Here is a 22,483-nt window from a genome sequence, read left to right as displayed (position 1 = left end):
TTTTGGAGCAGAAGTCATGGTGTCTTGAAAACATCTTCTTAAACATTCCCTAAAACAGTCGTTTGATCCCTCTGGACATGACGTCTCATTTGATAAACTTAATGTGCAAAAAAAAAAAAAAGAACCATGGTGAGGAGTCTGAGGGAAAAACCTAGGCTTGAAGCAAACTGATTTAACTCGGTATATTTACAAAGTGATGTCTAATTGAGTATGTCAACACTTGCTCATTAAATTTGAAATTTTAAGAGGCTAAAGCTTTAAGGTTCCAAGGAGAGGGGGAGAAAGAGAGAGAGAGACTTTTAAGCTCATAATCTGTCATGTGCTTACATACAACTGGCTGGAGCCTTTTGACAACACAAGACAAAGCAGACTTTCATTCATCCAAACCAGGGAGCTTTTTATTTCCTGCTCAGACTTGATCACATCTCAAGTATTACTCTTGCACACCACTCACTCAGTTATGCAGTAGATACCAGCAGGTCTATATTTTGGGATTTCGGGAAGTTGTTTAGCAGTGTGAGCCTCTGTGAAAGCCTAAATCATGACTCTACTGTCAGAGGAGAAGCCCTACAAGGAGTTGGGAACCTACACCACCACTGTGAAGCACCATCTAGACTGTAGTCCTAACAGGGACTATGTGGATGCCATGGAGGGGGCCGTGTTTAGGGCTGTAGAGCCTCCGAGGAGGTCGCGTGGATGCCTCATCATGCATGCCATGGTGATGTTTGGGAGGGAATTCTGCTATGCTGTGGAGGCTGCATTTGTCACACCTGTCTTGCTAAGTGTGGGATTACCACGAAGCCTGTACAGCCTGGTGTGGCTCATCAGCCCTGTTTTGGGCTTTATCCTCCAGCCAGTGATTGGCTCAACCAGTGACTACTGCCACTCACCGTGGGGACGCAGAAGACCCTACATACTTACACTTGGGGTTATGATGCTCATTGGCATCACCCTGTTTCTCAATGGAGATGCCCTGGTATCAGGTGAGACTTTCAATTATTGAAGGTTAACTTTTAAAGTTGAGTTCAGCCACTGGTTGATAAATGTAATTCATTTAGAGGCTCTAACTCATTTATACTCTTACATTTTTTTAATTGGTGATTGGTTTTGTAGTCAGCCTGATAATTAAAAAGTGAAAGAAATTGGCTCATATCTCTTTTTGCTGTAATGTTTCTTACACTTTTGCCAAACTTCCTGCAGTAAGGTGAAATCCCTGTGTCTGTGTGTAATTAGCAGTTGCATAATTCTACATACGAGTTTGAAAGTAATTAGAAAATCTCTTAATTGGTTTGAGGTGTTTTTTTTTTACTCAGTTAAAATTTGTCCCTAATGATTATAAAGAGTGTTTTGGGGAAAAGGTCATTATATACAATCCTTATGCAACACTATATGGCCCCAAGTATATTTTAGCCCAAAAGTAACCTCCACTCTTCTAGGAAGACTTTCCACTAGATTTTGGATTGTGGCTGTAGGAATTTCCCATTCAGCTACAAGAGCATTAAATGAGGTCAGACACTGATGTTGGGTGAGAAGACCTTGCAAACATTCAGCATTCCAGTTCTCAAAGATGTCCAGTGGGGTTGAGGTCAGGGCTCTGTGCAGGCCAGTTGAGTTCTTCCACACATACCTGGAACAGGTTTGGACCCCTTATTTCCAGTGAAGGAAAAATTTCTAAAGTTACTGCAAACAAAGACATCCTGTACAATTGTATACTCTCAACTTTGTGGTAACAGCTTGGCGAAAGCCTGCATATGGGTGTGATGGTTGCATGTCCACAAAGTTTTGGCCTTATGTATATTTAATGGAAATGCATATAGTTACTCAAGTTTTCAATAAAATATTTTCATAGCTACTTGTTTTTGTTTATTGAAAGAAATGTTCCATATTTAGTCTAAAATATGTGCAACATTTTATCAAAATTAACATCATCGTGCAAAATTCATTCTTCATACCAATTTTCAGCATATTTACTGAAGTGGTTATGCTAATTAGTACACTAGCTTTCACAATTGTTTCTGTCAAAAGTAATCATGTGAACTACAAATATTTTCTTCATACCTTCACTTCATACTTAACCTCTTAAAAATAAACCTTAAAAATGTGTTCAAATTTCTGCTATATAAAACATGTATTCAAATCAATTTGAATATTAATTAGGTATAAAATTAGCATGAAACTTTATATTGTTATCAGATGAACAAATATTCACGTTTCTATTGTATAAAACATGAAAACTGGCCATTTATACAATGAAATCTAAATTTTTCAAAAATTATGTCATCATATTTAACTTTCCAGCTTACTGTAAATTTAATGGTGGCTGTGCTAACAATCTGAAACAATCGTGGCCTGCCATGTTCTGCCAATTGCCTTTTGACTGGGACTGACCTCGTTTTCCTATGTCAAATTTTGAGAAAACCTTGTATCTACATACATTTATGTTAAGCAGCTAGAAGTAAACTTGAAGTAAAGCATGAAATATTAAACATTTGAATATTTTTTCAACTTCAAACACAAATATTCAAATACTATTAAATAGTGAAATTTGTTTTGTCCACTCAGCCACCAGTCCAAATCAAGGCACTGTTGCCTATAAGTGACAGCAATAGCTGCCTAATAATCTATCCATCCATCATCTGTAGCTGCTTATCCTGTACAGGGTCGCAGGCAAGCTGGAGCCTATCCCAGCTGACTATGGGTGAGAGGCAGGGTACACTCTGGACAAGTTGCCAGGTCATTGCAGGGCTGACACAGAGACAAACAATCATTCACACCTACAGTCAATTTAGAGCCACCAATTAGCCTAACTGCATATCTTTGGACTGTGGGGGAAACCCACGCAGACATGGGGAGAACATGCAAACTCCACACAGAAAGACCCCCGTCAGCCACTGGGCTTGAACCCAGGACCTTCTTGCTGTGAGGCAACAGTGCTAACCACTACACCACCGTGCTGCCCCCACCTAAATGTTTTATTAAATTTATGTTAGTCTTTGCAGTTATTTAAACTCTATAAAAGATGAGAAATGTTTTTAATTAGATGATTTTTGGAGACCCCAGTAGATATACTGTATGCTGTCCCATGCACAGAGCTTGTTCTTTGTAGGCTATATGGAGCAGTGTGCCTATAAATAAAAGCCTCTGTCAGAATTTTAACTTAAAATATCAGTTTCAAAATAATGATCTATTGATGTGTAATAAGGAGAATGGCTTGCCTTCCATCTTGTCTCTGCACTCATAGTGTAGCAGCTAACATGAAATTTTCACCAGAATATTTCACTTGGTGAGCAAAGCATGAAAATTGGCACACATGTAGATCAAACCATACTGTTTCCAAAACAATCGTTGGCCATCGCGATTTCCGCCATTTTAAAGATGGCCACCGCCATTTTCAAAATGGCGTCATTTTCAACAACCAAATTTCCGAAATATGGACATGTATCTTTATCGTGGTCGTTTTTTTGGCCAGATTTTCACAATTTTAATGTAGAAGGCTTTGGTTATTGTGAGTGAAATTATAATGACTATTCTTTCAAAATAATTCAACCTGGATCAAAACTGTCCAGGAGCATGATAAAAGTTTGATTCAAAAGGGCAACTAAGAAACTGTTGTTTTATATTCTCAAAAGAGTAAACTGCAAACACTACCAGGGCACAATGGTGCAATTTACTGCCATTAAACTCAGCATGGGGTTCAGTGTAAGCTTTGTTCATTACTGATACAAAGTCTCCCAAATACATTACGATCCGCCCCATATATACAGGTCGTGATGTCGTATCCGAATTGACGGAGTGTGCCAACGCGGGAGAGCCGAGCCAAGAGGGACGGGGCTAATGATATCATCCTACCTCACATTGAGTATCTTGCACAGAACAATTCAAGGGTAGATGTCTTCGATGTTTACTACGACGACAGTTTAAAGGCAGAAACAAGGAAAATGCGTGGCAAAGGATCTAGACGGAAAGTTGCTGGGAACACTAGACCACCAAAGTCATGGAACACTTTTCTTAGATGTGACGAAAACAGAAGAAGTGTTCTGCTTCCTTGCAGACAAAATATCATCCGTCGACATGAACACAGTTATTGTTGTAACTAAGGAAGAACATGTCAGCAACAAAGATGTCGATATTGACTTCATAACACCCTGTACTCACGAAGAGGCTGATACTAGGATGTTTCTGCATGCAGCGATTAGTGGTTGTAAATCCGTCAATATCGTTTCCTCCAACACAGATGTTGTTGTAATTGGTGTGTCTGTGTTTGATGATTTGGGTTTAGAACAGTTATGGATAACATTCGGAAAAGATATGAGATGGTTACCAATTCATACCATTGTAGCCAACCTGGGTCCAAGATCAAAGGCATTGCCTTTTTTCCATGCATTCACGGGTTGTGATACCGTTTCCGCGTTTGTTGGAAAAGGGAAAAAGACAGCATGGCAGGCCTGGAATGCGTGTGACAACGCCACAGAAACGTTCCGTAGTCTAAGCAAACCATGTGACTCTTTGACAGAGCAAGACATTGATGTCATTGAGGAATTTGTCGTCATCATGTACAATCGGTCAAGCATTTCAACGAAAGTTAATGAGACTCGTCTTGATCTTTTTGCCTGCAAACAACGGCCTTATAACATCCCACCATCCAGAGCTGCCCTAGTCAAACACATCAAAAGATCAATTCTACAGGCTGGACACACATGGGGTCAGTCACTTTGTAAAACACAGGACTTACCATCACCATCAAGTTGGGGTTGGACAAAAAACGATGGGGTTTGGGTGCTGTATTGGACGTCAGTAGCACCTATAGCAGCATCATGTCAGGAACTGGTCAAGTGTGGATGTAGAATAAACTGTTCTGGCAACTGTAAATGCTTTAAATCAGGACTGTCTTGCACTGCTCTCTGTAGTTGTAACTGCTCGGAAGATTAGATCCGCTGAGTCTTAGTGTAAACGGCTATTTATAAAAAAAAAAAAAAAAAGTCTGTATTTCTGGAATGTCTTGCCCATTCATGTTAGTTTTGTACAAAATAACTATGGCTATGGGGAGTCATATTGAGGTAGATATTAGCAAAAGAAAAGAATTTAAATTAAAAATGGTACATCTAATAAAACTAGTAGGTGAAAACTAAAAATGACACCATTTTGAAAATCATGGCAGCCATCTTGAAGATGGTGGAAACTTGAGTGGCCAACGATGATTTTTGGTCAGGTACATGCAGACAAAGTTTCATGCAAAATTTGGTGCTTTGCTCACCAAGTGAAATATTTTACCAGCTAGCCGCTCCACTATCAGTTCAGCAGTTCTAGCACTATATAACCCTGGTGCCATGCCCAGAAGACCCCTCGCCAGAACTGTAATTAATGCTTTACATCACTGTGAAAACTGTGTTATGCTTTACAGCACACTCAGACATCTGTACTGGTAATAACTGCTCTTGTATTGTTTGCTGTCTAGCTTTGTTGACTAGTTTGCCACCCAAGTTTGCATCACTTTATCAAGTCAAGTTTATTTGTATAGTGCTTTTAACAGACATTGTCACAAATCAGCTTTACAGAAAACTAAAGACTTTAACCATGAGCTAATTTTATCCCTAATTTATCACTGATGAGCAAGCCTGTGGCAACAATGGCAAGGAAAAACTCCAGATGACATAAGGAAAAAACTGAGAGGAACCAGACTCAAAAGGAAACCCATCCTCATTTGGGTGATAACAGATAGCATGACTATAAATAACTCTTCTGTGTCCTATATAGTCACAAAGTACAACTGTGTAACCAGGAAATTCATTATAGTTTTAGCATGAAGTGTATTTTGTTGAAGTTACAGTACCAGCTGTTCATTGATGGAGACTTGAGTGCAAAACTGTTCATGACAACTGCAGTCCTAAAGCTATCATGGCAATTGTAGTCCTCAGCTATCATAGCAAAACTGTAAGTGTCAAGAGCCATCTTCCAAGTGCAACTTTTGATTGCTCCTGTGGAGGATGGCTCCATATCAACAATGTGATGAGACCCCAGCCAGACGTAGGATACTGGGATGGACCGAGCAGGTCCAAGTAGCAGAAGAGGTCAGCATCACTGGTGTCTCAGGATTGACATGTAACTCGACAGAGATAGGGTGGGAGACAGGCTGTTGGGTATGCCCAGTGTCACCTAATGCTTAAGAACAATATACATCGAGTGCGAGCAGGGACTCCGGCAAGACAAACTATGACAGCATAACTAAAAGGGAGAGCCAGAAGGTAATACAGACATGAAAAAGCCCTGGGATATAAAGCAGCCATCCACTCCACAATCAACAAACCTGAGAGAATGCGGGAGAGTGGGGGGTTGACAGCATCCATAAATTCCTGTTTACCAAAATGCTCTATGCTTGAGGACCCTCCAGATCTACTCCTTTATCTAATAAAAAACTATTAACAAAAGGCTTAACTAAAAATATATGTCTTCAGCCTAGACTTTGTGTCGGGGTATCCAAGATATTTATGGTTAAGTTAGTTGACTAGCTGTTCTTTGTCCATTAGCATCCCCCGTATTAGATATGTTAGTGTTAGCAGCAATATTGTCTATGGTTTTTATATTAGCTTAGCATTGCTATTATTCCGAGTTGCATGCAATACTTGTGCAAACATTGTCATACAGAAGAAAAAAAGTTTGAGCATGCATGTTTACTTAAAGTCATAAGTAATGATCTGGCTCACCACGAACAGAAAAGCAATGACAATTTGACAGCAGAGTGTACATCCCTCCCAGTGTTATTTATGAAAGACAGTGACATAGGCTGTAACCTTATCCTTGTTGTCCCTGTATCATGGAGATTTATAGTTTTTTTTTTCCAGATGGCCAAAGTCATCTAGCCTCAGTCCCATCCAAGCGGCAACTTCTGGTCCTGAAAAGTGAAGCCAGTGTGGAAATGCTAAAATCTGCAGTTACTTGAATGGACACTTGAAGCTGGTTCTAAAAGCAAGTCAATTCCCATAGACCTCCAAGTTAAAATGTCCAACTTTACAGTGAAAACAAACCTGTTTACAGTCTGATACAAAAGAACGGTTCCGGTCTCTATCACTAGTTTCCCCCTTCATGATAGCTGTATGGGGGGGGGGGTTAATTTTTATATAATTCAACAGTTTAAATTATATTGAGCCATACATTTATGCATAATTGGGGCGGGACCAGTTTGAGTGACAGCTCGGTGTGTCATCTTGTTAGCTGCTAGCTGGCATTACTTCAGAACTCAAGCTAAGTTCACCATAGGTGGTGGATTTATATAAATAATTTATGGAGCCTTGCCCATTTTCATCTAAGAGCTTTTCCATGCAAACATAACTTTTACACACTACTACAACTGTAATTAACTAATTTGCTTTATTAGCTTACACTTAGGGGCGGCACAGTGGTGTAGTGGTTAGCGCTGTCGCCTCACAGCAAGAGGGTCCTGGGTTCGAGCCCCGGGGCCGGTGAGGGCCTTTCTGTGTGGAGTTTGCATATTCTCCCCGTGTGGGTTTCCTCCGGGTGCTCCGGTTTCCCCCACAGTCCAAAGACATGCAGGTTAGGTTAACTGGTGACTCTAAATTGACCATAGGTGTGAATGTGAGTGTGAATGGTTGTCTGTGTCTCTGTGTCAGCCCTGTGATGACCTGGCGACTTGTCCAGGGTGTACCCCGCCTTTCGCCCGTAGTCAGCTGGGATAGGCTCCAGCTTGCCTGCGACCCTGTAGAAGGATAAAGCGGCTAGAGATAATGAGATGAGCTGAGCTTACACTTACCTTTCAAGATTTTTGATGTTGCTGCTGATGAAATTTATTGGGCTCTCCACTTCAGTAAATTAGGCTCAGACTGACAATTTGACAGCATGAGCGACTAAAAAAAATATATATATATATATATATTTTTTGGAGTTTGCCATAGAAATAATATCCATTCAACATGAAGGTTTGTGTAACAATAGTCAATCGTTCACCAAGAGACATCTCATAACTAAATTGCAGGTTTGGTCAGTTGTTTCATATCAAATACACTGTACTATGTGACCATCATAGACTGACCATCTAACAGTAGCTGCTATTGCTATCTTTTTTTGTAAACCGGCCAGTGAGGTTATGGTCTGTATCTTATGGAGTGGCTTCTTTTAGTTTAGCCAGTAGCTTGTTGACTAGCTTGCATAGATGGCTTGTTAGCATCGAGGTTAGTAGGCGTGTTCCAGCTGTATGATTCCAGTGACCAGGCTTCACTATCCCCACCTCTTTCTCCATTTCTGGACTAGCTGGGAGTTAGGCGGAGTCAGGTGCTGCCAAGACGGCGACACCCATAGCCTCCTTGTTTGAGCTTCAAGCCTGCTCTTCAGAAATCCTATGAGTGACGTAACAGAAGCCTTGTCCATTATTTTTTACAGTCTATGGTCCCGTCTCAGGCTAGTAAGCAAATAAAGAACTTCATCTCTGACCAAATGTTTTGGCATATCTTTGTCAATCTTACGCCAAATAAGCCTTGAAAGGTTTGCAAAGTTGCAAGCTATTTCAACTACTTTGTAATAAATTACACTGCCCAATGTATATTATGTGCTTATATCATGGCATCAACTACATTTTATTCCATTATACACATATCCACAACAATGTATATGGCCTGAACATGCAAGAATGGTATTTCAGCAAAATTAAAACTGTCACTCTTTTTTATGTTAGTGTTCACCTCTGATTTAACAATAAAACTATGCAGCCATATTTGTATAAAATCCTGTAATATTACTCTACCTTGTCAGTCGACATGGTTCCTTTGTTTCTGCTGGTTCCATATCCTTTAGCTAGTCAACAAATGCATGTGCACAGCTGTCCATGAGGGGGGCTCAAAGCATCATATGAGACAGTGGAGTAAAAAAGTGAATTACATGCCACAACTGTAGGGGGAGCCCAGGAGCAAAAAGTACCAATTATCACATAATGCTGCTTTAATGAGTTTCAGGCCATTTTGGCAGAAATGTGTTAGGAATAATGAACTGCTAACTACTAGATCAAATGCTCTGCTCCTCTTTTCTCTTCTGTGTAATGATGAGCATGACTAATGACTGCAGTTAGCTAAATGCTGAGTTTGACCCATGCCTACTTTTCCCTGGGAATCCAGGATGATTCACCTTTGACTTAATTTAAAACTTTGTGTGTGTGTGTGTGTGTGTGTGTAATTTGAAATCTTACCCCAAGCAAGTTCAAAAAAAAGTATATTAAATAAACCACAGAAGAAAGAAAATCATTTTATATAATATAGTTCATACATAACTCAAATATATGAAACATTCAAATACATTTGTCATTTCTGAAAATATAAACATAAGAACCTTCACATGGTCATGTTAATGTCAGGCTGCAGGCACTTACAGACGTAACTTGCAGGAAGAAGCAGCGAGCAAACAGTACAGAGCCAAATCATAAAGCAGAAATCATAGTCAGAAGGCAGGCAAGGGTCAGTCAATCAGCAAACAGAGTGACATAGACAGAAACAGGAAGAGTCAACCCAAAAAAAAAACCCCGGGAAACCAGGCAGAGATAACAGCTCAGCATGGACTGGGAATACAGAATGATAGTTTACAATGTAGCAGTGTCTGAGAGGGGTTTAAGTAGTGGTAGTGATTAACCAAATAAGCAACAGCTGAGTTCAATACTCTGGTGACAGGGGGCGCTGTGAATCTTGGTTGTTGTAGTCTTGGGCGGCCATGTTTGTAGTCTGGTTAGTGCTGTTGGTTTCAGTGCTCCAAGTGACAGAACCCCCCCCCCGAAGGGCTATATTCTTTTTGGGGATCCCTCTACCCCTAGGTGTGGGTTTATCAGGATTTTTTGTGTGGAATTCCTGTTTCATCAGGGGACCTAGGACATCCTTGGCACATACCCAGCTTTGTTCTCCAGGCCCATAGCCTTCCCAATCTACCAGATATTAAATTTGACCTCTTCTGCATCTGGAGTCGAGTAGTCGATATATCTGGTAGATGGGTTCACCCTCCAGACTCAGTGGTTGGGGTGCTTGAACGAGAGGGTTCTCGGGTAATGGGCCTGGAATGGCAGGCTTGAGACAGGAAACATGAAATTTTAGGGATATCTGACTATGAGGGGGGAGCTCTAGCCTGTAGGAAACCTTGTTAATTCTTCTCAGAACCTTGAATGGGCCAATGTACTAGGCTTGAAGTTTTAGGCAGGTGTTAGATGTTCTGAGATTTTTAGTGGCAACCCATACCCTGTCACCAGGAGCGAAGTATGGGTTGTAACCCCTGTGTTTGTCAGCATATTTTTTTGTATTTAGCATTGACTGTTTCAATGCATTGATATACTTCTTCCCAGATGGCTTGGCTGCATGAAAACCAGTCCTCAATGGCTTGGACTTGTGTTGGAGTATTATCCCAAGGGAACAAAGGGGGCTAGTAGCCAAGTATGCACTGGAAAGGGGTCAGTTGCATAGCAGAGTGTTTCAAAGAGTTTTGTACATACTCGGCACATGGAATGAAACGTGCCCAGTCCCCTGGGTTCCTCATGCAAAAGATTCTTAGGAAGCGTCCGATTTCTTGGCTGGCCCTCTCCACTTGTCCATTTGATTGAGGATGATAACCTGATGTGAGACTGACTGTGAAGTTATCCCACATTTGTTTAATTTCATAGCGACCTTTTGTGGTAGCAATCCCCCCTGTAGGTTATTTGGGGCGGATGTAGTAACCTGCCAGATCTTCTTTTGAAAGTATGCCATTGTTTTGACTGGTGAAGCTGAGCTGGTGAGTTAAGAAATGTATACAATGTGATAACTATAGTATTCAACATAAATTGTAATGTTAATGTATGCGGATTGTACAGTAGATAATATGTCCGTGTCATTAATATTGTGGCTTTGTTTCATTTTGTGTCATTTCAGTTGATTACCTGACAAAAGGCACGGTTACTCTTCAGGTGTATTCTTATGGAAAAATAAACATGTAGAAGACAGTAATCGGATGTCCGAGCTTGAGTGTGACACTGTTTCATCAGTTAAGAACACCCTTTATGGTGGGAGTTATTAAATTAATGTAGTTAGTTTAATAAAACCATACAGTAATCAACACTAAGCCAGCCCCGTGACGGAGAAGCGGAGGTCGGACAATGTCAACAACAAACAACAGGAGGCTAGCGTGCAGACGAGACCTGGCGGAGCATCCCGGCCGATTGACAACGCCTCGGACTCAAGTCAAGCCTCAGCAAAGAGTATCACTTGGTCTGTGACTGTGCTTGAGTGGCTTTTATTGTGGCTGTTTAGCGTGACGGCATAGGATAAGCCGATTGCCGCAAATTTGCTGTTAGCACGGTAGCTAGCCGCTAAGCTAGCCGCTAAGCTACCAGAAGTGGGTCGCCGCCATCTTGGTAGCGGTACGGGGACCGGAAGTGCATCATCAAAACAAAGAGTAAAAAGAGAGGATAATAAAAGCATGGCGGACTGTGGAGAATTAAAGAAAAAGCGTTCTTATGCACAAGGGGCTTTTAACAGGAGGGCAAATGCCATTGATTTTAACATGGACCTTTTAAATGAACATGACCTCAAACTTGAACTGAGGGCACTCAAGGGCAGTTATGAAGAGATCTGTAATAGCAGTTTTGATTACATTGCTGTTATGGAAGAGGGAGATGCAAGTGGATATGAAATGGATGTAGCTGATGTGAGGAGAAGGCTACATGATTGCCGCACAAAGTATCAAGACACAGAGAGGAAGGTAAAAAGGACATTGTGGTCCCGCTGTGCATCGGGTCAATTTGGCAGTCTGAGGGTGGACCTCAAAGAAGCGTTTGGTCAAGCTGAAGCACTCATGTCGGGCCACATGACCCATGAGCAGTATGATATGGTGCACACAGAATTAGAGAGCAGAGTAGAAGCACTGGAGGAGTTTGTGTGAGGCTGGGACCGCTACGTCCCAGACAAGGAGGTAGATGACATGCGGGTTTGCCTCAAGGACTACAAGGAGAAGAGAAGAATGACTATAGTTGCACTGACTAACTACATGTGCTGAAGCAACAGGTCAGCGCATGGCGACCTTGGTGTCCTGGCAAGCAGTGAAGAGGACGAGGGGGGCATTGACGTCGGAGATGATGGTCAAGGCGGTAGAGGGACGACCTCCGCTGATAAAACAAGTGGGCCTTCGGCCGGTGGTGGAGACAGTGGCACGGCACAGGATGATGGGGTGCAAGGTGCAGGTGCAGGCCCAACCACCAACCCAACCGCTGCTATGATTGGCAGTGCACTGGATGGTAATGTGGACCGTCTTGATGGGGCACAAGGCACGGGCCCCCCGTCAGAGTCTACCCAAGCGCCGCCACAGAGACATCCACCACAGTGGTCCATGAACCCAACATTTGACCCCAGCTTCTCTAGCACACCTCGGCAGCAGCGAGGAGCGCATGCTGTGCTACCGGATAGTGTTAGGCCAGGACAGAGCATGTCTGCCACCTCTCAGGGGTTAATCGGGCCCAGGATTGCGCTCGCACCCCTAAGCCTACCAAAGTTCTCTGGGGACAGGAGAAGCTATTGGCAATGGAAGAGTAACTGGGGGACCCTTCAGGCGTTAGCTGAACCCACAGGCTCCCCAGACTGTAGGCTCTTTCACCTGCTGGACAGTATCGCTGATGCAGTAAAACGCGAACCCAGGCTGTCTCATTGCCATACTGCAGAGGAGGTCTTCCGGGTTTTGGAGGACTGTTATGGGGACATGTCGCAAATAGCGGACGACATTGTACTGGAGCTACAGGATTTACCTGCGGTCCGCAACAACCAACCAAGAGAGGCTTTGCAGTTGATCCAAGCAGTGGAAAGGGTGCTGTTGGACCTTATAGACTTGGGTTGTGAGGATGCAATAAACAACCAGTTGGTGATCTGGTCACTTGAAAGTAAGCTGCCGGACAGCATGAAGGAAAGGTGGCTTTTGTACCGGTGCGACGCAGCCAGCAACGTAAACCCACATAACTGGTTCGACAAACTATGGCAGTTCCTGAGAGATCAGAAGACGGTTCTGGTGCAACTGGAGCAGTTACAGATCACCAGACGTCCAAACTCTGCCAGAGCAGGTGAACCGAGTCCTCGTGAAAAGCCGAAGGAAAGACCGGGGGACCGAAGACTGGAGAGGCATTCATTTACCAAGGCCATGGCAAGCGAGGCGAGAGGAGAATCATCGTGAGATCTCTGCAGTATGTGTGGCAAAGAGGGGCATACTGGACGTTTATACCACTGTAAGGTATTTAAGAAGGCTAACCCGGCAGAGCGGAGGGCTCAAGTGAAAAAGACCAAAGCCTGCCCCAAATGCCTGGATCTACATGGGAGGGACAGTCCGTGCAATAAAAACTTTGTGTTGCAATGACGAATGTAGAAGAGGTGACACCCCTCCAGATCACCACTTTTTCCTGTGCCTCAAATCTCCTGCCAAAAAGGTCAGTGCTAGGGGGGAGACCAAGGGGGAAAAGAGGAGAGAACCCCGTGGTCCGACCGAAGAACAAGAGGCTGTGTTTGCAAGTTTAGGTCTAACCCTGGAGCAGCTGGAGGCTGTTCGTAAGGCCTGCACAAATAAGGCGTCTTCAACAGTATGTGCTGGCAAAGAGTTGGTAGACAAGAGTGGACCGAAAGAGCACCTGGTCCTCATGATGTTGGTGGAGGTAACAACCAAGAGAGGAGACTGGGTCAGAGCCCTAATCGATCTAGCCTCCGATACTAACTATATCACTCACCAAGCAGCAGAGAGGCTTGGATTGGCAGGTGAGCCAATCACACTGGTTGTATATGGTGTAGGTGGTATGGAGGCGAGGGTTGAGACAAAGAAGTACCATGTGAGCATAAAGGCAGCCACGAAAAAGGGGACACGGCGGCTCCATGAGATTCTCTGCTATGGACTAGAGGAGATCGCCAGAGTGGACCATGCAGTGGACTCGGAGCGCCTGGAGAAATTCTTCCCAGGTGTTGTCAAACCGGGGGAGCTGACCTGCCCAGAGAAAGTCGAGTTACTTATCAGTACCCGAGAAGGTCGTCTTGCCCCCCAGTGGATGATGAGGTGTGGCGATCTGGTGTTGTGGGATGGTCCACTCGGAAAGACCATCAGTGGCATGCACCCGGACCTTTTTGAGGACATTGAGGTGACTGTGCACCACTCATCGACCCACTTTGCATGCTCCATGAGGGCGGAGTCCAGGAGAGTCGAGGTTCTCCATAACTACTGCCCCGAGCTAAAGAGCAGCGTTGAAGTCGGAACCACAGCTGCGTGCAGTGCTGAGATCGTCAAGTGGTTGCAGTGGGACAGCATTGGGGCCGCCTGTGACCCTAAGTGTGGTGGGTGTCATTGTGGAAAGTGCGCCCCTGGGGGGAAGGAGAGGTCACTCGCTGACGAGCGAGAGTTAGAGATCATCAGGGGAGGTTTGAGCTTCAAGTTAAGTGACAACCACAGTGACAAACCCCACTGGGATGCCCGGTACCCCTGGAAAGAGAACCCTGCTACCCTGCCAAACAACCGCGAAGCTGTCAAGGTGGCGTTTCTGAAATCGGAAAAGTGCCTTGAGAGGGATCCAAGGTGGAATGAGGCTTATGTGAGGCAGGTGCATGACATGGTAGCCAGGGGGGCTGCAATCAAACTTTCCAGGGCTGCAATGGACCGTTGGAACGGAGCTGTGTGGTGGGTGAATCACCTAACAGCACCCAACCCACACTCTGTCTCCACTCCAGTAAGACTAGTTTGGGACAGCAGTTGGGAATTCAGGGGTGTTAGCCTGAATGGCATCCTTCTGAAGGGCCCAGACATCTTGAACCCCATCCGGGCGGTCCTGCTCTGTTTCCGGGAGGGGGAGCATGTGGCAGTTGGAGATGTGTCCAAGATGTACAACTCGGTGTGGTTAGAGGATGAGGAGGTGCATGTCCATCACTTCCTGTGGAGAGACTCTCCGGCAGATGACATTGAGGACTACGCCGTGGTATGGGTGAACATGGATGATAAGCTGGCTGGTTGTATCGCCCAGGTGGCCATGAGGGAGACCGCCCATCTGCCACAGTTCACCGACAAAGTGGAAGAAAGACATGTCATCGTAGACAACGCCTACGTGGACGACATTCTGGTGTCCCACAATGACCCCAGAGACTGAGTGAGATCCTTCAGGGGGTTGAGGCCATTCTTGAAACCGGGGGGTTTTACCTTAAGCCGTGGGTGCGGTCTGGCCAAAGTGGGAGGCAAGGCGGTGTTCCCACCAAAACTGAGACTATCATGTTGCCCAACCAGTTATGCGATGAGGACAAGAAGGCCCTGGGAGTGGGTTACCACGTGGGGGAGGACAAACTTTTCCTCATGGTGGCCGTTAATTTCTCCGCAAGAAAGAAAAAGATGTGCACCGAGCTTGACCTCACCATGGAGGACATAGAGAAGACACCAGATCCCCTTACCCGTCGTGTGTTGCTGAGTCAGGTGGCCGTGCTTTATGACCCCCTTGGCCTGGCGATGCCCCTGAAGCAGAAGGGCAGCATTCTTGTCAGGAGAGCCTTTCAAGAGGCCGGGTCTTTGACTAAGGATACGTGGGACAAGTCACTGTCTGGTGAGCTGCATGGGAGGGCGATTGAGTTCTTCAAAGAGTATGCCCAGCTGAGCACCATCACTTTCCCCAGGAGTATTACACCTTCCGGCTGGCTGGGTAAACCCTGGGGGATCACATTTTCCGATGGGAGCTCTTATGGGGCGGTTCTCTACCTGCGCTGGGAGACTTCAGGGGGTGTTGTGTCCCGGCTTGTGGAGTCAAAAGCTAAATTGACCCCCCTTGACCAGAAGGGTGACGCTGTTAAAGCGGAGATCTGTGGAGCTGTCTTTGCCACCTGGCTGAAGGGCTACATACTGAAGCATGGATGTTTGGAAGTGGGTAGGTGGTACCACTTCATCGACAGCCAGACTGTGTTGGGAGCCATCCAGCGGGAAAGTTATGGGTTCCAAACTTTCTTCACTAACCGTGTTGGTGAGATCCAGAAGGCTGGACCTGTGACAGATTGGTGGTGGGTCCCTGGTCAGTACAACGTGGTCGATCGTGTCACAAGAGGGTGTTCCCCTGAGCAGCTTGATGGTGACTCCTTGTGGCAGAGAGGTCCTGAGTTCCTGACCAGAGCGGTGGAGGAGTGGCCCATGAAGTCCGCTGCAGAGGTGGCCTCCGGTACCAGGGAAGCAGTGAGTAAGCTTCAAAGGAAAGCTTTCTCTGCCATCATTACAAGGGCACAGGCAAAGAAGTTGTTTGCTTCAGGTGGTCCTACTGGTGTGGATGCCATGGTCGAGGATGGGGCAATCATGTGGCCTCCTATGGTTGATAATAGGGAATCCTCGCCAGATACTGCCACAGGGTCTTCATCAACAGCATCTAGTGCCTGCAGTATGAAGAGATTTTGGGGTTTGGCTCTTGTAGGACAGGTAAATCTTTCGAGGTTTGCTACACTAACCAAGCTATGTGGGGCTGTGGGATACATCCGCAGAGCCATGTACTCCTGGTTACTCGGCAGAAATCGAACCAGCGAGCGGGAACAGTGGGAGGCAGTACTCACAGTCCAGGAGTGAGAGGAGGCGTTCAAGAACTTATGTCTCACTGCCCAGACAGGTGTGACCTTCCCCACGATGACACTCAACCATCTGGTTGTGAACAAGAACAGGGCAACAGGTCTCTTGTTGTGCCATGGCCGGATCCAGTCCGTTGATAAGGAAGGACCTGGGGTTCCACTGATCCCCTACAAGGAGCGGATCAGCACCCTCCTTGCCGAAGAAGCCCACCGTGTCAACCATGAAGGCATCGCCGGCACCCTCCTTCGGATGAGGAAAAGAGCCTGGGTGATGCAAGGCCCTAGAGTCACTTGCAAAGTCGTGGACTCGTGTATGCATTGTTGGAAGTGCAGAGCCAAGTTATGCTCTCAAGTAATGAGCGATCTCCCTTCTGTTCGCACCAGGCCAGCAGCTCCTTTCGAGTACACAACACTGGACCTATTCAGTCCATACACAGTCAGGGATGTTGTGAGGTGGCGCACAAAGAAGAAGGTCTGGGGCGTGGTCTTTAGTTGTATGGCCTCGATAGCGATCCATGCAGATTTGGTTGAGGACCTGTCGACTGAGGGCTTTCTCAAAACTTACCAGTGATTTACCGCCCTCAGGGGTCATCCCAAAAAGCTCTGGTCTGACCAGAGCACCAACTTCGTAGGGGCCAGACCTGCGCTGGAGGATCGCTACAGCTTCCTGGTGGATATCGAGAAAAGGGAAGTCCAGAGGAGAGCAGTTGTGGCTGGGACTGACTGGGTGTGGGAGTTTTGTCCAGCAGACTCACCGCATTGGAATGGGGCAGCGAAGGCAGCTGTACGTGTGTTGAAGAGGTCGTTGAGCAGTGTTTGTGAGGAAGGTGACTTGACCATCCTGGAGTTCCAAACCCTCCTCTACCTGGCTGCTAACCTTTCCAATGAGAGACCGATCGAAAGGTAGTGTAACACTCAGGGACGTTCTTGATGGAGTCTGGCTGGGGACTCTCCACCAATGTGGAAATGATCCCTAGTTGTGGGCATGCAAGACAGTGTTGGAAGCAAGTGGGTGACCACAGCAAAATTTCCTTGTTATGCCAGGAGATCAAAGGGTCATGAAGTTGTAGCCAAGGATACCCCAGAATGATATCGTGATGTTCAGTAGAGGTTACACTACCTTTCAAAAGTTTGGGGTCACTTTGAAAGTTCCTTATTTTTGAAAGAAAAGCATTGTTCTTTTCAATGAAGATCACTTTAAACTAATCAGAAATACACTCTATACATTGCTAATGTGGTAAATGACTATTCTAGCTGCAAATGTCTGGTTTTTGATGCAATATCTACATAGGTGTATAGAGACCCATTTCCAGCAACTATCACTCCAGTGTTCTAATGGTACAATGTGTTTGCTCATTGCCTCAGAAGGCTAATGGATGATTAGAAAACCCTTGTATAATCATGTTAGCACAGGTGAAAACAGTTTAGCTCTTTAGAGAAGCTATAAAACTGACCTTCCTTTGAGCAGATTGAGTTTCTGGAGCATCACATTTGTGGGGTTGATTAAATGCTCAAAATGGCCAGAAAAATGTCTTGACTATATTTTCTATTCATTTTACAACTCATTCATCTCATTATCTCTAGCTGCTTTATCCTGTTCTACAGGGTCGCAGGCAAGCTGGAGCCTATCCCAGCTGACTATGGGCGAAAGGCGGGGTACACCCTGGACAAGTCGCCAGGTCATCACAGGGCTGACACATAGACACAGACAACCATTCACACCTACGGTCAATTTAGAGTCACCAGTTAACCTAACCTGCATGTCTTTGGACTGTGGGGGAAACCGGAGCACCCGGAGGAAACCCACGTGGACACGGGTAGAACATGCAAACTCCGCACAGAAAGGCCCTCGCCGGCCACGGGGCTTGAACCCGGACCTTCTTGCTGTGAGGCGACAGCGCTAACCACTACACCACCGTGCCACCCCATTTTACAACTTATGGTGGTAAATAAAAGTGTGACTTTTCATGGAAAACAAAATTGTCTGGGTGACCCCAAACTTTTGAATGGTAGTGTATGTAGAGAGAAATTTGCACAGAATGGAGTGTTCCCACATGAATGAGAATGGGAGTGGTTCTGGTGGTTACCCGGCTGTCACCTATGGGTCATCCATCAATAGTTTGGATGCTGAGTGGACTTTGCAGAGGGATTGTGGGTAGGTCGTACTTCTGGACAGTCATGTCATTGATGAAATTCCCCTCTGCTCCCGAGTCTATGAAGGCTGACAAGACGTGTGTGGAGGAAACCAACTTTAACAAGACAGGCACTTTAAATGACTGTGCATTAAATTTTCAATCTGGACTCACCACCTGGATAGTGGGTTCCATGGGCTTGGAGCATGCAGGATGGATGGGACATTGATTTATCTTATGCGCTGAACTCCTGCAGTAGAAACAGAGACCCTCTTTCCTCCTTTCTCGCTCTGATCTTTTCAGGTGAGTGTGAGACACTTCCATAGGTGCACTTTCTTCAGTACATTGAGCAGACTCATAGGTTTCCTTGATGGAGGGTCAGCTGGTAAGTAAATGATCCAGCCAGATGGCTAGGTCAATAAGGGAGTCCAGTGTCAGGTTAACATCCCTACATGCCATTTCACTGAGTATCTCAGGGCAGAGGCCCTGATGGAAAACTGCCTTCAATGCTGGTTCATTCCATCCACTGGCTGCAGCAAGAGTCTGAAAGTCCAGGGTGTATTCTGCAACCTTTCTAGAGCCTTGCTTCATATTGAGGAGACTCTCTCCAACTTCAATGCCCTCAGGTTCATGATTAAATACTCATTTGAAACACTTGAGAAAATGCTCATATGAAGTCGTGCATTCACCTCCTTTGCTCCATACAGCACTAGCCTATTGTAGTGCCTTGCCAGTGAAGGAGGACAAAAATTTGGCGATCTTGTGTTCATCCGAAAGACGGGGCATAGTGGAGAAATACAGTGAGCACTGGAGCAGAAACTCCTTACAGGCGGTTGTATCTCCAGCATAATTCTCAGGAACAGGAAGCTGTAGCACGGCACTTGAAGCTGTCTCAGGGTGTGGAAGGAGGGCCTGAGACATCACAGTTGCTAGTTGTGTCATCCGCGTGTTGAGATCAGCAAGCACCTGTTGATGTTCTCTTAACAACCTTCTCCGAGTGTTCAGTACGGTTTGTTTTGCTTCCTCCACTACATCCATACTTAGGCAAAGTATCCTGTCAGGCTGCAGGCACTTACAGATGTAATTGCAGGAAGAAGCAGCAAGCAGACAGTACAGAGCCAAATTGTGAAGCAGAAATCATAGTCAGAAGGCAATCAAGGGTTGGTCGATCGGCAAACAGAGTGACATAGACAGAAACAGGAAGAGTAAACATAGAAAGGACAGCATTAGTCCAAAAAAAACCCCATTGTGGCAGTGGGGGCGTGATCAAGCGTCGGTCTGTGACCGGAGGGCGGAGTCAGGGAAGGTAAGTGGCAGAATCACTACACCTGAGGTGAATTAACCTGTTTGTGTGTCTTCCCAGGAGCCGCACCCTATTTAAGGAAGAGAGTGAGAGCAGAGCGGGCTCTCTCCCAACCAGAACACGTGTGTGTGTGTGTGTGTGTGGCGTATATGTATATGTATGAGTAAACGTGTAGAAGCTGAAAAGCTGACAATAAAAGAGTTGTTGAGAACTCAGTACTGGCCTGCTGTGCTTCTGTGCTCCACCCACATAGAACGCTTGCTACAGTGGTGCCGAAACCCGGGAGCAGAGCGCAGGAGAGAACAGCCCCATGGAGTCCTCCCCCTTCAAGGACCTGGTCCATGCCCTCGCCACAGCCCAACAGAGCCAGCACCAGGCGCTGGTCGCCCTCCGGGAAGAACAGGAGCGAAGGTTCGAGGCCCTGGTGCTGGCGCAGCAGGGAGATCGCCGGGCGTTCCGGCACCTACTCACGTCAGTGGGGTCCACCATCTCCACCGCCGCGGGCCCTTCCCACCTCACCCTGACGAAGATGGGCCTGCACGACGACCCCGAGGCCTTCCTCACACTCTTTGAGCAGGCAGCAGAGGCGTGGGGTTGGCCAGTGGAACAGCGCGTGGCGCGCCTCCTCCCCCTGCTCACGGGCGAGGCGCAGCTGGCCGCGCTACAGCTCCCCGCCGACAGCCGGCTGGTCTACGCGGACCTCCACAGGGCCGTCCTCCAGCGGGTGGGTCGCACTCCGGAGCAGCAGCGGCAGCGCTTCCACGCGCTGCACCTGGAGTAGGTCGGCTGGCCGTTCGCGTTTGGCCAGCAACTCCGGGACACCTGCCGCCGGTGGCTGAGGGCCGACAACCGTGACGCCAAGGAGATCATCACTCGGGTGGCGCTGGAGCAGTTCATCGCTTGACTTCCAGAGGGAACCGCACAGTGGGTCCAGTGCCATCGCCCGGTGTCACTGGATCAGGCCATTGAGCTGGCGAAGGACCAGATGGCAGCCGTTCCAACGGCAGGACAGCATGTCTCCCCTTCTCCCCTCCCCTCTCTCTCCCCTTCTGTTCCTCTCCCTCGCCCCATTCCCCCACCGCGGAGGCGGGGGCTGGCTCCACCCCAGCCGGCCCGCCACACCCGCGGTGTCCTACCGTTTCCTACTTCCATGTCTGTGTCTTCCCCCCCTCAGGTGAGTGATATCTGGAACACCGGTGCAGGGAGAGAGCTGGGGCTGGTGTGCTGGCGCTACGGGGAGCCGGGGCACCTCCAGCATCAGTGCTCGGCGATGGAGGTAGGCGCGGTGGTCCGGATCCCCGACGCGCCAGGAACCGCCCTTGATTGGGCTGGAGCGTATCGCATACCGATGAGTATCCAAGGGAATATGTATCAGGCTTTGGTGGATTCCGGCTGTAATCAGACCTCAATCCACCAAAGCCTGGTGCAAAACGAGGCACTGGGGGGAGCACAAGTGGTGAAGGTGTTGTGTGTGCACGGGGATGTTCACAACTATCCTTTAGTGTGGGTCCACATTCTGTTTTGAGGGGAGAAATTTAGAGTTCAGGTGGCGATTAATCCTCGCCTTACCCACTCTATAATTTTGGGGACTGATTGGCCGGGATTTCGGGATTTAATGACGCACTTAGTGAAGAGTGGGTCCTGTCATAGTTTAGCGCGGGGAGGTCCCGGAATGGCATTGGTGGGAGCAGCTTTCACAGAGCCGTCTACGTCAGCTCCGCGTCAGAGTGAGGAGCAGCAGGCTCCTCCTCCCTCTCTCGGGGAATCCCTCGCGGATTTCCCGTTAAAGCAGTCGCGAGACGAGTCTCTGCGGCATGAGTTTGACCAAGTGAGAGTAATCAATGGTCAAACGCTCCAGCCAAACGCCACCCCACCCTTCCCCTATTTCTCCATTATTAAGGATAGATTATACCGAGTGACGCAGGACACTCAAACTAAGGAACAAATAACCCAACTTTTGATCCCAAAGAGCCGCTGGGAATTGGTATTCCAGGCAGCTCACTTTAATCCCATGGCTGGACACTTAGGGCAGGATAAAACACTAGCCCGAATAATGGCCCGGTTCTATTGGCCAGGGATTCGCAGCGATGTCCGTAGGTGGTGTACGGTGTGCCGCGAATGCCAGTTAGTAAATCCAGCGGCCATTCCAAAAGCGCCTTTGCGCCCTCTACCATTAATCGAGACCCCGTTCGAAAGAATTGGGATGGATCTCGTCAGGCCATTAGATCGGTCAGCACGAGGGTACCGCTTTATATTAGTTCTGGTGGACTATGCAACGCGATACCCGGAAGCAGTGCCTCTTTGCAATATCTCAGCACGCAGTATTGTGGAAGCGCTCTTCTGCGTTATCTCCCGAGTTGGAATCCCGAAAGAGATTCTGACTGACCAAGGCACCACGTTTATGTCACGTACACTAAAGGAACTGTATAGGTTGTTGGGTATTAAGCCGATCCGCACCAGCGTGTATCACCCACAAATGGACGCTTTAGTTGAAC

General features: G+C 46.7%; 1 protein-coding gene across 1 annotated transcript in view; it reads left to right on the top strand.

Moving 5' to 3' along the window:
• Positions 1 to 541: 541 nt before the first annotated feature.
• The window catches only part of slc45a2 (solute carrier family 45 member 2), a 128,234-nt gene continuing 106,292 nt past the window's right edge, over positions 542 to 22,483 (top strand). Inside the window, exon 1 of the mRNA XM_060935067.1 lies at positions 542 to 983. Within this exon, the coding sequence (XP_060791050.1) occupies positions 542 to 983 (442 nt within the window). The remainder of the gene's footprint in view (positions 984 to 22,483) is intronic.

This window comes from Neoarius graeffei, chromosome 12, assembly GCF_027579695.1.
Source record: "Neoarius graeffei isolate fNeoGra1 chromosome 12, fNeoGra1.pri, whole genome shotgun sequence".
NCBI lineage: Eukaryota > Metazoa > Chordata > Actinopteri > Siluriformes > Ariidae > Neoarius > Neoarius graeffei.
The sequence above is the reverse complement of the archived record's forward strand: the minus strand, read 5'-3'. Positions and strand labels throughout refer to the sequence as shown.